This window comes from Typopeltis vanoorti, chromosome 5 (assembly GCF_054136105.1).
Source record: "Typopeltis vanoorti isolate ZY-2024b chromosome 5, IOZ_Tvanoo_1.0, whole genome shotgun sequence".
Lineage (NCBI taxonomy): Eukaryota > Metazoa > Arthropoda > Arachnida > Uropygi > Thelyphonidae > Typopeltis > Typopeltis vanoorti.
The window spans coordinates 69,092,087-69,106,423 of NC_143553.1; the positions used below are offsets into that span (position 1 = coordinate 69,092,087).

At 37.0% G+C, this 14,337-nt stretch overlaps 1 protein-coding gene across 4 annotated transcripts in view; it reads right to left on the reverse strand.

Annotated features, from left to right (window-relative positions):
- Positions 1-14,337, reverse strand: part of Mgat2 (alpha-1,6-mannosyl-glycoprotein 2-beta-N-acetylglucosaminyltransferase) — a 210,597-nt gene that overhangs the window by 20,792 nt on the left and 175,468 nt on the right. For all 4 annotated transcript variants that reach the window (XM_090393162.1, XM_090393160.1, XM_090393164.1 and 1 more), the window contains exon 8: positions 8,803-8,927. In XM_090393162.1, coding sequence (XP_090249288.1) covers positions 8,803-8,927 — 125 coding nt within the window. The remainder of the gene's footprint in view (positions 1-8,802; positions 8,928-14,337) is intronic.

A 14,337-nucleotide genomic window follows, 5' to 3' on the forward strand; every position in this document is an offset into this window, starting at 1 on the left:
AACACAAGAGCCCCTCAAGATAAAGCAAATTTGAATAAATTAAACAGACAAGTACGTGAAGCCCTCCAAAAACATCGAAACCAAGAATGGGAATCTAAGCTAACAAAATTAAACCCTGAGGACAACTCCATATGGAAGTTTCTGAGAACCTTCCGCACCAAAAGACAACTTTTACCCCCAATTCAAACCTCGAAAGGAATAGCTCACACTGATAAAGAAAAGGCAGAGGCTCTGGCCGACAGCTTGGAAAGTCAATGCAACCCCTCATATGAAAATTTGAACATCAATCTCATCTACAAGATTCACCGCTGAGTTAGGCAGGCCATAACACAACAAAAAGATGACCTAGAACCTCTCACAACAGAAGTTATAAACATTATAACCCACCTGAACAACAATAAAGCTCCAGGCTCAGGTGGAAATACAAACAAAATAATTAAACTACTCCCCAGAAAAGCCATTGTACATCTAGTTAACATAATTAATGCCATCCTCAGACTCCAGTATTTCCCTTTAACATGGAAAATAGAAGATGTCACACCAATCAAAAAGACGGGAAAAAAACGTTCAACTCCCTGAAAGCTACAGACCTATCAGTCTTCTATTTAACCTTGGAAAGATCGCAGAAAAAGTAGTCCTTACTAGGCTTCAATCACAAACGGACCAACTACATATAATCCCAAATGAGCAATTTGGATTCAGAAAAAAACACTCCACCATTCAGCAGATCCACAGGCTGATCGAATACATCTCCGAAGGCTTCAACTGGAACCTTCATACAGCTGCAGTCTTTTTAGATGCTGCAAAGGCTTTTGATAAGGTGTGGCATCGGGGTCTTCTCTACAAGCTCATCACATTCAATATGCCTACTAATCTAGATAAAATAATTCACTCTTACCTCAGAGACAGATACATGCAAGTCAAAATAAATGAAACTGTATCAACCAGACGCAAAGTTCTGGTGGGAGTGCCACAGGGCTCACTCTTGGCCCCCTTGCTGTTTTCTATCTATATTGCTGATATCCCTCAAAACCCAAGCTCAACAATCACTGCATTATATGCTGATGACACTGCATTATTAGCAAGATCTCTCAGCCCCAAACTGGCTATTAAGAGATCCAAAGCAGCATTCACACACTAGAAAGATGGTTTATGGACTGGAGAATTCAAACCAATCCACAGAAGAGCTCAGCCATACTGTTCACTAGAAAAAAGCCTCAAATCAAGGAAGATATATATTTACTAGGTGTTAAAATCCCATGGCAAAATACAGTCAAATATCTTGGAGTAATTCTGGATAAAAAACTACAATTCACCAACCATATAGAACACATAAGTTCAAAGACATCCAAAACAATAGCGCAGCTCTACCCCCATGATCAACAGAAAAAGTAAATTCAATACTTGGAACAAACTGCTCTCATATACAAGAGGGTAATACGCCCAGTCATAACTTACGCATCTCCTGCGTGGAGTCATACTTCGAAAACAAATATTCAAAAGCTGCAGAGAATACAAAACAAATGTCTGAGAATGAGTTTGGATGCTCCGTGGTTTATCAGAAACTCCCAAATTCACAGAGACTTCAGCATTCCCTACATCACATCTCTTCTTCATGACCTAGCTGAAAAGTTCTTCATTAAGACAATTAATCATCCGAACCCACTGATCAAGCAAGCTTCAGACTATAATGAAGCAGATTTCTGCAAATACAAGAGACCCAAATCAATTCTATGCTCAGCTGAACACAGTTAATCTCACTGCCCTTTCAGGGAGAGCTTAAAGCTCAATAATTCTCCACCTAAAGAACTTACCTTTTCAGATGGAGGGGAATATGAAAAGCATTTATGCTTCACCCATCAAAACAGTATCGTTCTGCCTTAATATCACTACTCCTGGGTCTGCCTCCCACTGACAAGACCTCAATAAAGGTCGAAACTGGTCTGGGTAGTGGCCCTTCCCTTAATGCATAGCATTATACATGTCTGCAAGGAGATGCGCTTTGCATTGTGGGAGATACTGAGTCAAGGAGTGATGAGAGCTTGGTCCACCTTTGCTTGCCTACACTTGAGTAAAGGATTAAACTAAATTTATTATAGTCTAATCAAGTGGAAAATAAACTTCCAATCAACAACTGTTTTCATCTGTACAATAAGAATAATGATTTACAGGCTGAACGTTGGGTTGTTCAACCTGTAAATTCTTTCTCTCATGCCCACTGACAACAAAGAAAAGATGTACAGTTGATTCTAGGGATATGTATCTTTGATTAGATATAGCAGTATAAGGCCATAGAAACATATATCAGCATCTTTCATTCTAAAACAGTAGATGCAATGGATAAATAGCATCTCTGTTCTCAGCCTGGTAGCAAAGGGGGGGGGGGTTTGAATCTCATTGTAGCATGAAAAATCAGTGACCATATAAACTGTAAACTAATTTTTTTTTTCGGGGGGAGGGAAGGGATGATTAGGTATTATAATGCCAACTGACAGAAATTATATACTTGTAAATGCCTGTGTAAACACGGGCTAAAATAAGCCCAATATTAGTCTTGTTGGCTCAGTGAATAGTGTTTATGCTTTTCAACCTGCAAGCTATGAGTTCAAATACTACTGTAGTGTGGATGCTTGTGAATATGATTTTCAATGACCAGTGGAAAACCACCACTACCTTGGTTGCTAGCCCTGAAGTGGCTTGAAAATATACCATATTTGGCATCCTGGATTATCTAATCTTCTACTTATCCACAATATTTGCGCTATAGGTTCACAACCACACTGTGTTGTCCAAAATTTAAAGGGGAAAAATACTGTGCATTTGGAAGGTAACTTTTTTATTTTATTTTGCAAACTTTAAATTTCTGAGGAAAATGTTCTTAATTTTATTTACTGCATAACATTTAAAATATCTCCAAAATTTTATATAATATAATATCATTCATTTTTACCAACATGAACTTCAACATTCAAATCCTCCATTCCAAGTACATCTAAATTAAACACGAGGCACATCCAGAAAGTAAGCACATCCTGTTCATGCATGGTAGCATACTGTAACTCATTAACTAGCTGTTGCATATTTTACTTTCATTCCATTACCATTTGTTGTCTTCTACGAATAATTATAATAAGTGATGTGATAAAAAATCCTGCTAGTTATGAGGTTCGTGGTGTGATATAGATTTTGTTGGTAGAAAACAATAGTGCTGCAGAAATTTATTGATGATTGTGTAAGGTTTATGAGCCTAATGTAACGAGTGACAGTAAAGTTAGGACATGGTGTCATTTGTTTAAAGAGGGGTGAGTGCAGTGGCCAGCCAAGTGTGGTAACAAACAATTTGGTGGAAAGAGTGAACACAAAAATTTGTGAGATCGCTGTTTCACAATTACAAAACCTTTGTTTTGAATTCCCAGAAGTTTCATGCTCAGTCATTCATGAAATTGTGTGTCAGATGTGTCCCAAAAGTGCTGACCAATGCACATAAACAGCAACAAGTGAAATCAGCTCAAAAATGTTTGGAGTGTTACAAAAATGAAGTCAAGTCAAAACAACAATCAATGCAGCGGTGCTGTTTAATCACCCCCCCCCCACACACACACACAAAAAACGGTCACCCGGTCAAAAAAATGACCACTGCCTTCTGGGACAGAAAAGGGATCTTCCTTGTTGATTAATTCAGCAAAGAACCACAATTAATTTTAGTGTTCACTCTTTCACTTAGCTGGCCACTGCACTCTTCATTGTAAAGATAGTTGCCCCCCTTCTTTAAACAAAAACCACCACTGTCTAAACTTTGCATTGCATTAGGCCTTAAATCATACACTATCATCAGTGAATTTCTGCAGCACTACTGTTTTCCGCCAACAAAATCTGTATCACACCATGAAACCCCACAAATAGGATTTTTTTTTTTTTTTTTTTTTTAATCACAGCACTCATTATAAAATATTCATAGAACACAAATGATAATGGAACAAATGGATAATCGAAAAGTAAAATGGTGAAAATGAGTCACTCTACCCCTCTCCTATATTTTATTTGGCAGTAAATTCTGAATGGACCTTACTTTCCTGACATGCCTCTTATTTCATTATCCTATACATGAACTACTCATTTCCTATTACTTTGGATTTTTTTAAAAATGTAATTCTAATTATTTGAATTATTTTGCCATTTCAAAAGCAGAAATAAAACAACGATATCATTTCTTTTGGAATAAATACACACACTTATTCCAAAAGAAATATAACAAGGATGGACAAAGGAAGAGTACATTAGTTTGCTGATTTGTCACATAGCAACTTAGAAAGAACTATAGCTATTTATTACAATTCATCAAGAAGCACTGTGAAAAGTCTTTGGGAGCAAAGAGGAGGGGAGGAAGCTGCTGAGAGAGTTCAAAATATTATAAGTATTTGTTGTTCAGGTTCAGAAAATCAATCTTAAATTTTATATTAAAATACAAAATATGCTCTATTCTCTTGCAACACTGAATAAAAATGCTGATATTATTTTTGCTCTCTAATACAATATTTCTCAGATAGCATGTAATATCTCTCTCTATCTCGCACTTTCCATTTGTTATTATACAAGGTGTTCAGGCTAGAGGTATCCAAAAATACACACTGATATCTCAGCATCTATAAGACTTATTAAAATAATTTGTTTTTATACGCAGTAACTCACCAAGATTTTATGAAGGTTAGTAAAGTGGGCACCTTTTGCAGCTTGACAGAAGTCAAAACGATACTTGAGCTCTTGCCAAGTGTTTTCCAATATCTGAGGAGGAGTTATTAGAGCAACTGCTGCAACAATATGCTGTTCCAAATAATCCAAATCTTGAACTTTTTTCTGGTACACTTTAATGAAGTCCCATGCAAAAAAGTTTGATGGAGTTATATCTGGAGATCTAGGTGGTCAGGCAGTTGGGCCTCCTCTTCCAATTCAACATTGGAAATGTCTCATTCGAAAATGTAGTAACACCTTAATAGAAGGTAGAGCACTATTTTGCTGAAACGTGAAACCTGGGAGAATCCGTAGAACAGAAAAGATCTGCAGCATGTCAAGGTAAGTGTGTCCTATCACTGTGGGCTCTAAGGAAAAAAAAAGTCTGATGATGCCATTTTTGTGCACTCCTGACTTTTGATGTGTCCCTTTCCTTTTCGATCACTTGAAGATTCTCAGTACCCCAAATGCAGCAATTGTGTCTGTTAATTTTCTCACAAATGTGAAAAGTTGATTCATCACTGAACAACAACAGATCAAGATAAATGGGATTGTCATTGATATGACTGATCATCTGGCTGAAGGTATTAAGTCTGTATGCATGCAAATGGAGACATTTGTATACAATTTTGGTGAATGGTTGAGCAAGGAATCTGCAGTTCATTACTAGCCTGTCTAAATGACTTACATGGGCTCACTCAATGACACACTCAATCGACAGTCTCATCAGTCACATGTTTTGAGTGTTTCCCAGTTTGTGAAATGAAACTTCCTGTCTCTTTTAGTCTTACCCCACTGAAGAATGGATTTTGATGTGGGAGGATTCACATTCCATTCCCATCATGCACACCACCACCACCGAACACACAACTGATTTAAATTCAGCTAACCAAAGCACACACTGCAACTTCTGCTGTGGCATCCACAAAGAACAGACAATAGCTGTTCTTTATGCATACACACTAGTGAAATTGAAGGTGTGACTAAACAAATCTTGGAGAGATTTTCTATCAACTGAGCTTTAGTTTGAGAAAATATAATGAGTGGTTCTCGCATTATAAGCCATTATTTTTGGATACCTAGCCTGGATTAGTGTGTTCTTCAACAAACACATAATCTGATGTGCTGTTTTCACTACCCTCACAATACAACTTTCTATCCACAATCATTCCAAAGTCCCTGGCCTCATCAGTTTCCTGCAGTTCAGTTCCATCAATACAGTACAGAGCTTGTGATCTCTTCTCAAAGTGCATCACCATACACTTGGCCACATTAAATTGGCAGCCATTTACCTTTGGCAATACTGCTAGTCGACTTAAATCTTCCTGTGAGAAAGATTTAAATTAACTGGGAAGAGTGAAGGTAAATGAAATCTACCATTGCTCTTTTCTCAGTTTAGCATCATTTGCATCCACTATAACAAACTGAGATGAGGTAAAGTTACAAAGCTGTGAAGATAATAGAGGATTCCTGTAAAAAAAGTAATAAATAGAAATTAGTTATTGTTAGTTTTGCAGATGACTCCCACTATAGCAAACACCATTATATGAAACTCACTAAAAAACTGCTGAAAAGTCCTTACCAAAGCACCACAGTATAATGCTATCCTAAACAAAATTCAAAATAGCAAACTCATCACTATAACAAACTATTCCTATGGTCCTATGAGATTGCACAGGACAAGCTTTGGCTATTGAAGCTGATCCCTATACGTTTGTGCAAAAAACTAATATTCTTGAGCTCTAAGTGCATCTTTACTAATTGCCAAACTATTCTAGCATTTTTTGAAATAAGCACTTTTTTCTATTGGTATTACTAAAATTTGCACATAATGCACAATGTTGCTTCACAGTATATCAATGCCTCTGTGAGAGTAATTTTAATGCCATGCTTAGTATGCTGTGTTAAATCAAACTTGAAAATTGAAAAAGAAAAAAAAAATCTTAGGTACATACAGATGTTAAATTAAACTGGCTGTTTTATATTTTTCCATATGCTCACTGTGAGGATGCTAAAGCAGTGGTTTTAAATATACATCTTCTTCTTCTGCAGCTTTTCCCACTTAAGTAGGGTTGCTGTTTGTGGTGAGTCTCCTCCACAACTTCCTGTTTTGGGCTGTAGCCACATCCAAGTTCTTCACCCTCAAGTCCTCCTCCACCATCTCTTCTTTGGCCATCCGTGCTTCCTCTTCCCCTGCACATCCATCTGCATGACCTTTCTTCCCACATACTCTTCCTCCCTCCTCATCACATGACCAAACCATCTGAACCTTGCCTCCTGTATCTTTGCTCATAAGTTCATAACTTTCACCATTCCTCTTATATAGTCATTTCTCAGCTGATCCTTTCTGGTCACACCGCACATCCACCTAAGCATTCTCATCTCTGCTACCTCCATCCTGCTGATGTTATTTTTCCTCAGGGCCACAGTTTCCAAAGCATACGTCATAGCTGATCTCACAACTGTCCTGAAGATTTTGCCTTTTAGACTGATTGGCACCCTCTTATCACATAGCACTCCAGCCATCTCTCTCTCTCTCTCCAGTTCCTCTGTCCTGCCTGTATCCTGCATCCCACTTCCTTTTCAGCCTCACCATCCTTTTTTATTGTTGAACCTAAGTATCTAAAGTCACTGATCTTCCTGATGACATTTCCTTCCAGCTCCAGATCTGTCTCCTGGCTGCCATCCACTTTGCAACACATATGCTCGGTCTTACTTCTGCTCAGTCTCATACCTCTCTCTTCCAGTACTTTCCTCCAACTGTCCAGTTTGGCTGCCACTTCTTCTCTTGATTCTGCACACAGCATGATGTCATCTGCATACAACATAGTCCAAGGCGCGTCTTCTCTCACTTCCTCCGTCACAATATATGAAACGGGACCGGATTTAATGCTGACCCTTGATGTAAGTCAACTGTCACTGGAAAACTTTCTGTCTCTCCCAGGCAGGTTTGAACTCTTGTCTTCACATTTCTGTACATCTCCTGCACCAACTGACATATTTCTCCGGCACCTTCTTCTCCCGCAGACACCTCCAGACTTCTTGCCTTGGTCCTCTATCATACACTTTCTCCAGATCAATAATAACCAGATAATAATTAAATAAATATCGGTTTTTAATTCAGCTACATATATTAACTATACATCATGAATTATTTATTCATGATGCATAGTTATAATATTCATGTATTATTCATGACATACATAAAGTTGCAAACCGTTGCCAAATTTTATATAACTCCAAATGCTTGCAGATTTGAACAGCCATTATGCAAAAATAATGGCTGTCCAATATGAATAAGAAGAGCGGTTAAGGTCAATATCTGGTTTTAATTATTTTTGAAAAACCTCTGAAAGACTAAAGTTGTGCACTCACTCTCTGTACCAGAAAGAACTTTTTTTTTTTTCGTTTTCAATGACAATTTGTACCATAAATCATCTCAGTTTTGTGAATGGTATAATCAGTAATCCCCTCTGGAATTCTGACTATGAGAGAACATGGCTTGAGAAGTTTGATAAACAGGTGATAAGAAAACATGAGGAGGATTATGAAAGATGCCCAGGATGAAATTTTCCATCATATGATGAGAGAGGAGCTATTCCTACAAGTTGTGTGCAAGAACAACGAATGAATTTGAGACGTATGGTAGATGTGTGAGAGCATATGTCCATGAAGAAGTTCTATAACTACAGATTTCTGAAAATGAGCACATGTGTAAGAGTAAATCAAAAAGACAATTGTTACATATGGCACTTTTTTTGGAGCGGGACAGGAAAGCAGTGTAATTTATATATAAGCCCTAAAGGGAAAATTATAAAATGACAATTTTACTCTTTTTGAAAATAAATTGGCATCCTTTAACTTAGCAAAAATTAAATGGAAACATTTAATAAATTAACATCTGGAAGGATTAAAAGCTGATTTTACAAAATAATTTTTTGCAATCATCCGAAAATTGCATTTTTTTAAAATAGAGAATGCCGATAATAACTGTTCTTATTCACAAAAACAACATTAATTAGAATTCAAGAAATTCAAATTACATAATTATTTTAAAGTTGTCAAAACACTCACCATTCACCTATATGGAACACTCTAGGTGTAATGGCAACCATGGCAGTAAGAGGTGAAGACAAACAAGTGGCACTGACATGCTGCAAGGACCAGTCCCAATTGTAGTCATCAAATGAACAGAAAGCCTTCAGGAAAAGCAATGCATTAAGGCAAAATACACTGTCAGAAAGCAGATGAACTGAAAGGTGATTCAATGAAACTAATATGCTTGCTTACACACACACACACACACACACACACACACACACACACACACACACACACACACACGCGTGTGTGTGTATATATATATATATATACACATTAGGGTTACCAAGTAATTTTATAAACTTGGTTATTTTACTCCTAATCCCAGGTAAGCAAACAGTTAAGTTTGCACCTGAACGTAATTCAAGTCTAAAGGTGGTACAACACAAGGGCAACTCATTGTAAAGGTGGGTATATTATATATAATTATGACTGCATGGAAATCTCCATGCAATCATAATCACTACAGAAGTCCAGACTCTCTTCTACAAACAATACCTACTGTATGTTTTCTTCAGTACAGTTACTGACAAAGCTCTCAACAATAGACTGATTTCACCACTCTCCAAGAGAAAATTCTAGTCCTGAGGTTCATACTAAAAGCACTCAATTTTCAGGCATAATATCCTTGCTCTGCCTGATATATATATATTTTTTGTGTGTATTCATATATTTTAAATGATGAAATATTAATCAGGTTTATCTTTAAAAATCCTATTACTGTACTAGCAATCACAGACCCATAGTGCCCTAACCAATATGACCATATTTTAATTATTCTTGGTGAGGGAAGAAATTACTCCAAGTATATCAAAATAATACAGTTTCCTTGACTTTCTGTATTGGAATGAGACCTAATGCAGAGAGTTGAGGAAACTAGACTATGAGAGGAATGAGTAAGAATCTATGTGTAAGAGCAACTAAGTTAAGCAATTAGCGATAAGAATATGCTTATTCATGGAGATGATTATGATGAAATGACCATGTGCTTATCTACTTCAGACTTTTGTCTGCATAAGTAGAGCATTAGATATGAATCAAAGATCTGAACTGTCCAACTGGGTCATGCAGATTATAGAGGTGAATATACAAAAAAGAATGAATGCAACTTATGTTGCATTTATTCTTTGTAAGACCTGGCTCTTGGAAGAAGATATACTAACTGGTATTAGAGGGCAAAGATACAATATTTTTAGGAGGGAGAGTACTAAATGATATCAAATCATATACTTTGATTTGAGTCCAGTAGAGAGCTATGCAATATTAATAACAATTCTCCATTTTGCAGACTCACTGAAGCCATAGGATGTGAGGTAAGATCAAATACATAGTGGGATCTTGCTACAGTCCTAGTGGATCAGTTGCTAGTGCTTATAAATAAATCTAATGAGTACTAAATGATTAATCATCATAGGTGACTAATTATCTAAACAGTGATTGGATAGCAATGAAATCTCACAAGAAGAATGAATTGGAATTTCTTGAAATGCTGCAAGACAATTTCCTTAAGCAATATGTGAAAGAAGGAACTCGAGGTCAAAGAATGTCAGATCAGATTATTCTACTTCCAGTTGGCGAGAGTGATGATCGTGCTGTACTGACCCGGGAAATGGCTAAGTGTATGGATAATTCATTCAAAAAAAAAAAAAAAGGTAAAACGCTGAGAACTAAAATGCAGAAAATTATGACAGAATACTAGATTCAGTTGCACAGCATCGGTTGCTAGATGAGAGGGATATTGACAGTACTTGTGAAGTATTTAAAAAAAAAAAAACATCAATGATGAATATCGGAATTTGTCCTCAGAATTCAAAAAATAAACAAGTAGTATTGAAATGGAAGTGTAATCCATAACGTTAAATTTTCGACCCCCCCCCCCTACACACGATTCTCTCATTGTCAGTCAATATACACTGTGACATCAAACATGTCACACAGAAGAACCCATACATGACTACTTCAGTCATGGATTTATTTGTATAATTAATACTGCTGTTGACATGTGCCTTCACGAGAGGTAAATAATTTCTCATAACTTCACCAAAACATTATCATTTTTAACTTTTCTTCAAATAAGTCATGTCCAAAATTTGTTCCATGAAGGAATTGCTATGATTATTATTATTATTAAAAGAGACCTCAGGGAATCAGAGATTCACAGAGGGAGGCCACATATTGCACACACACCAGCTATCATACTTATTCTTGAATTCATCCACACTGCTTGCACTCACAACATCCAATGGTAATCCATTCCAATCAAGTACCACCCTATGAGAGAAAAATCTAGTCCTTGCCCCCTTCATTCTCAGCTTCCAAGGATGCCCTCTCGTCCTTTCCCCACCCTCCATAAATTGAAGAATTTCATCAATTGAAAACCTGTATGACCCTTTCAGAAGATACCCACTCTTTCTCCTGTTTGCTAGTGTCTGCAGTCTACAAATTCTCAATCTGTCTTCATAATCAGTATTCCACAACCTGATATCATTTTTAACACTCTCCTTTTAACACTCATCCTTATCTTTACATGTGTTTTGTTTCAGCATTGCAATTATCTTTTGAGTTGTATTTGCAATCTTTGCCACATGACCCCTGAAATTCAACTTCCTATCTATTAACACTCCAAGATACCTAGCCTCATCAATTTCTTCTAGCCTAATCTCACCAATACAATAAGACATTGGATACATCTAATCATGCTGAAGTGAATGACTTTACATTTACTAACATTGAACTGACATACATTTTCCCATGCCCACAATTCCAGCCTATTCAAATAATTCTCCAAGTACTGCATATCAGCATCATTCTTGATTACCCTTCCTATCTTTGCATCATCAGCAAATAGCTGTATATCGTTTATGAAATCCTTCCCAATATCATTAATGTACAGATTGAATAACAGTGGACCAAGCACCGATCCTTGTGGTACACCAATAGTTAACTTAAATCTTGCAGACTCGCATCCCCCATTTATCACTTTTTGATATCTGTAAGTAAGCCATCCTCTTACCATGCTAATTCTATAATCAAAACCCATTTTCTCCAATTTATGCAGCAATCTGCCATGCTGTATTCTGTCAAAAGCCTTAGCAAAATCCAAAAGTATCATAGTGTATCCATTCCTCTTGTCTAGTTCAATGGTACCATTGTTATAGAATGTCAGCAAGTTGCTAAAACATGATCTTCCCTTAGTAAACCCATGTTGTTCATTGCAAAGTACAGACTTTGCACCACTCTTGTGCAGTGGAATTACCATACATTCTTTCTGTTCCTGCAGAATCTTTCCTGTTCTGAGATTCATATTAAACAGCCTGGTCAAAAGGAATAGCTTCAGTTGAACACTCTTTTAGCACACGTGCTGATATCCCATCAGTTCCTATTACTGAATTCTTATTCAGTTTGTGCAACAGCTCTAATACCTTGTTCTCATACACCTGCATTTCTTCTTCTAGTGAAGAGGTAACAATGAGCTCAATGTTGTGTACACCAGGTTGATAGCTTTTAACAAAATGGGAAATCATTAACTGAACAAACTCTTCTGCATCTGTAACCCTCATACCATCAGGATTTAGAAGAGTTATATTCTTTCATATTCATTCTTTCTTTTACTTGCAACATATCGAAGAATTCTTGAGGGATGTCTTTAGCACGCAGAGACAGTTTCTTTTCACTCAGACTTTGCTTTCCATGCAACAGTTGTGACTATTCTAGCCTGCTACTTATAACATTCATAATGGACGTCATCCTTATGCACACAGTATTCCTTCCACATCGCCCTTTTCTTATAAATTTCTTGCTTAATAAGATTACACATCCATTTGACTCCTACTCTATTTGTTCTTCAAACTCTTGGGACAAATTCTGATATCGCATCATTCAAGTATTGTTTAAATGCTTCCCATGCACTGTCGATATTCTTTCCATTCAGCAACCGATCCCATTCCACTGAACTCAGTATACTCCTCAGTTGGTCATAATTTCCTGCTTTGTAGTTGAGCATATAATCTTTTCTGAATGGAACATTTATAAACTTAGTCACTTCCCAAGTGAGTAGCACATGATTACTGTCACCAACCGGAGGCAGAATAGTTGTCTAACTGAAACACCCTCTGACACTATAATCAAATCTAACACTCTTTGACCTTGACTTCCTTCTGTCACATGCTGCCTGACCTGTCCTGCAACAGCTCAATAAATGCATTTTCATTCTTCTCATGAGATTCTACTGCTACACAAATCAATATTTGGATAATTAAAGTCTCCCATTATGATTACTCTTTTCACATTCATCTTTTCTATTTGTCGATGCATTTCTTCATCACAAGCAACCGATCCACCAGGTCTGTAACAACACCCCACTATGTAATTGATCTCGTTAGATTCTACCTCACACTAGATGGCTTCAAACTCACTGCCACATGAAATATTGTTAGTAGTAGTACTGCAATCATCAGTCTCAACTTTAACTGGATTCAGTCATCCAATATCATTAGCAGTACCCCCCCCCCTCCTCTCCTATAAATACTGTATCCTCGACACCTGTTAGTAGGTCTCATTAATACCCACAATCTGAGGTTGCAACATATTGACTAGGGCAACAAACTCTATCCCTCTGTTTCTGATACTCCTAGCATTCGTGTACAGACATAATAATCTACCTGTTTGTTCTTTTGTATTGTCTTGTTTGCAGTCTGCCTGACACAGTTGGACAACTTGCAGATCTATATTCTTCTCTAATGTCCTTACACATGTCGATATCTTTGTACGCATTTGATTGGTCCTAACCAGATGAACATAAACCTGAAAATCGAAATCGTTCTCTTCTTGTCAACATTTCCATGACAAAGCCCATTCCCATCATCAGTTATATAACATTGTCACTCTTACACTCACATTCTCACCATTCCTCCCTTTATAATTTAGTTTCCCTGATTATAATCTTTATTTATAGATTATAATCTCTAAATAATTATATTGTTCTTTGGACACTTTTATGTTAAGATTTTGCAATACAGGGTTCCAATGTAGACATCCTGTGAGTTTAAACATATTACTACTGCTTAAATGTATGGACCATGGTGTCGAAATTGCACAAATGAGAAGGAACACTCACCAAGTTTTTGTAAAAAAAAATCAGCATACGTCCACGTGCTCCTTTAGTAGCATGCATGATAGTCTTCAACCAGGTTCTCTGAAGTATGTCAGTGGTGATGGAAAACACAGAAGCAAGAAATGCAATATTTCAGGTTCTCTAGGCTGCACAGACTTTGTGTAGACTATGTCCTTTGCATACCCCCCCCCCACAAGAAAAAATCAAGTGAGGTAAGATCAGGCGATCATAGTGGCCAGGGAATTGGTCCCCCAAATGTCAGTGTGGCAGGACACCATCCTGTTGAAAGAGGATGTGCAGGTTGCAAGTCTTCAAGTTGTGGAAAGACGAAATTTTGCAGCATGCAAAGGTAAATCATTCCATCTATATTGCTTTCCATGAAAAAAAAAATTGAC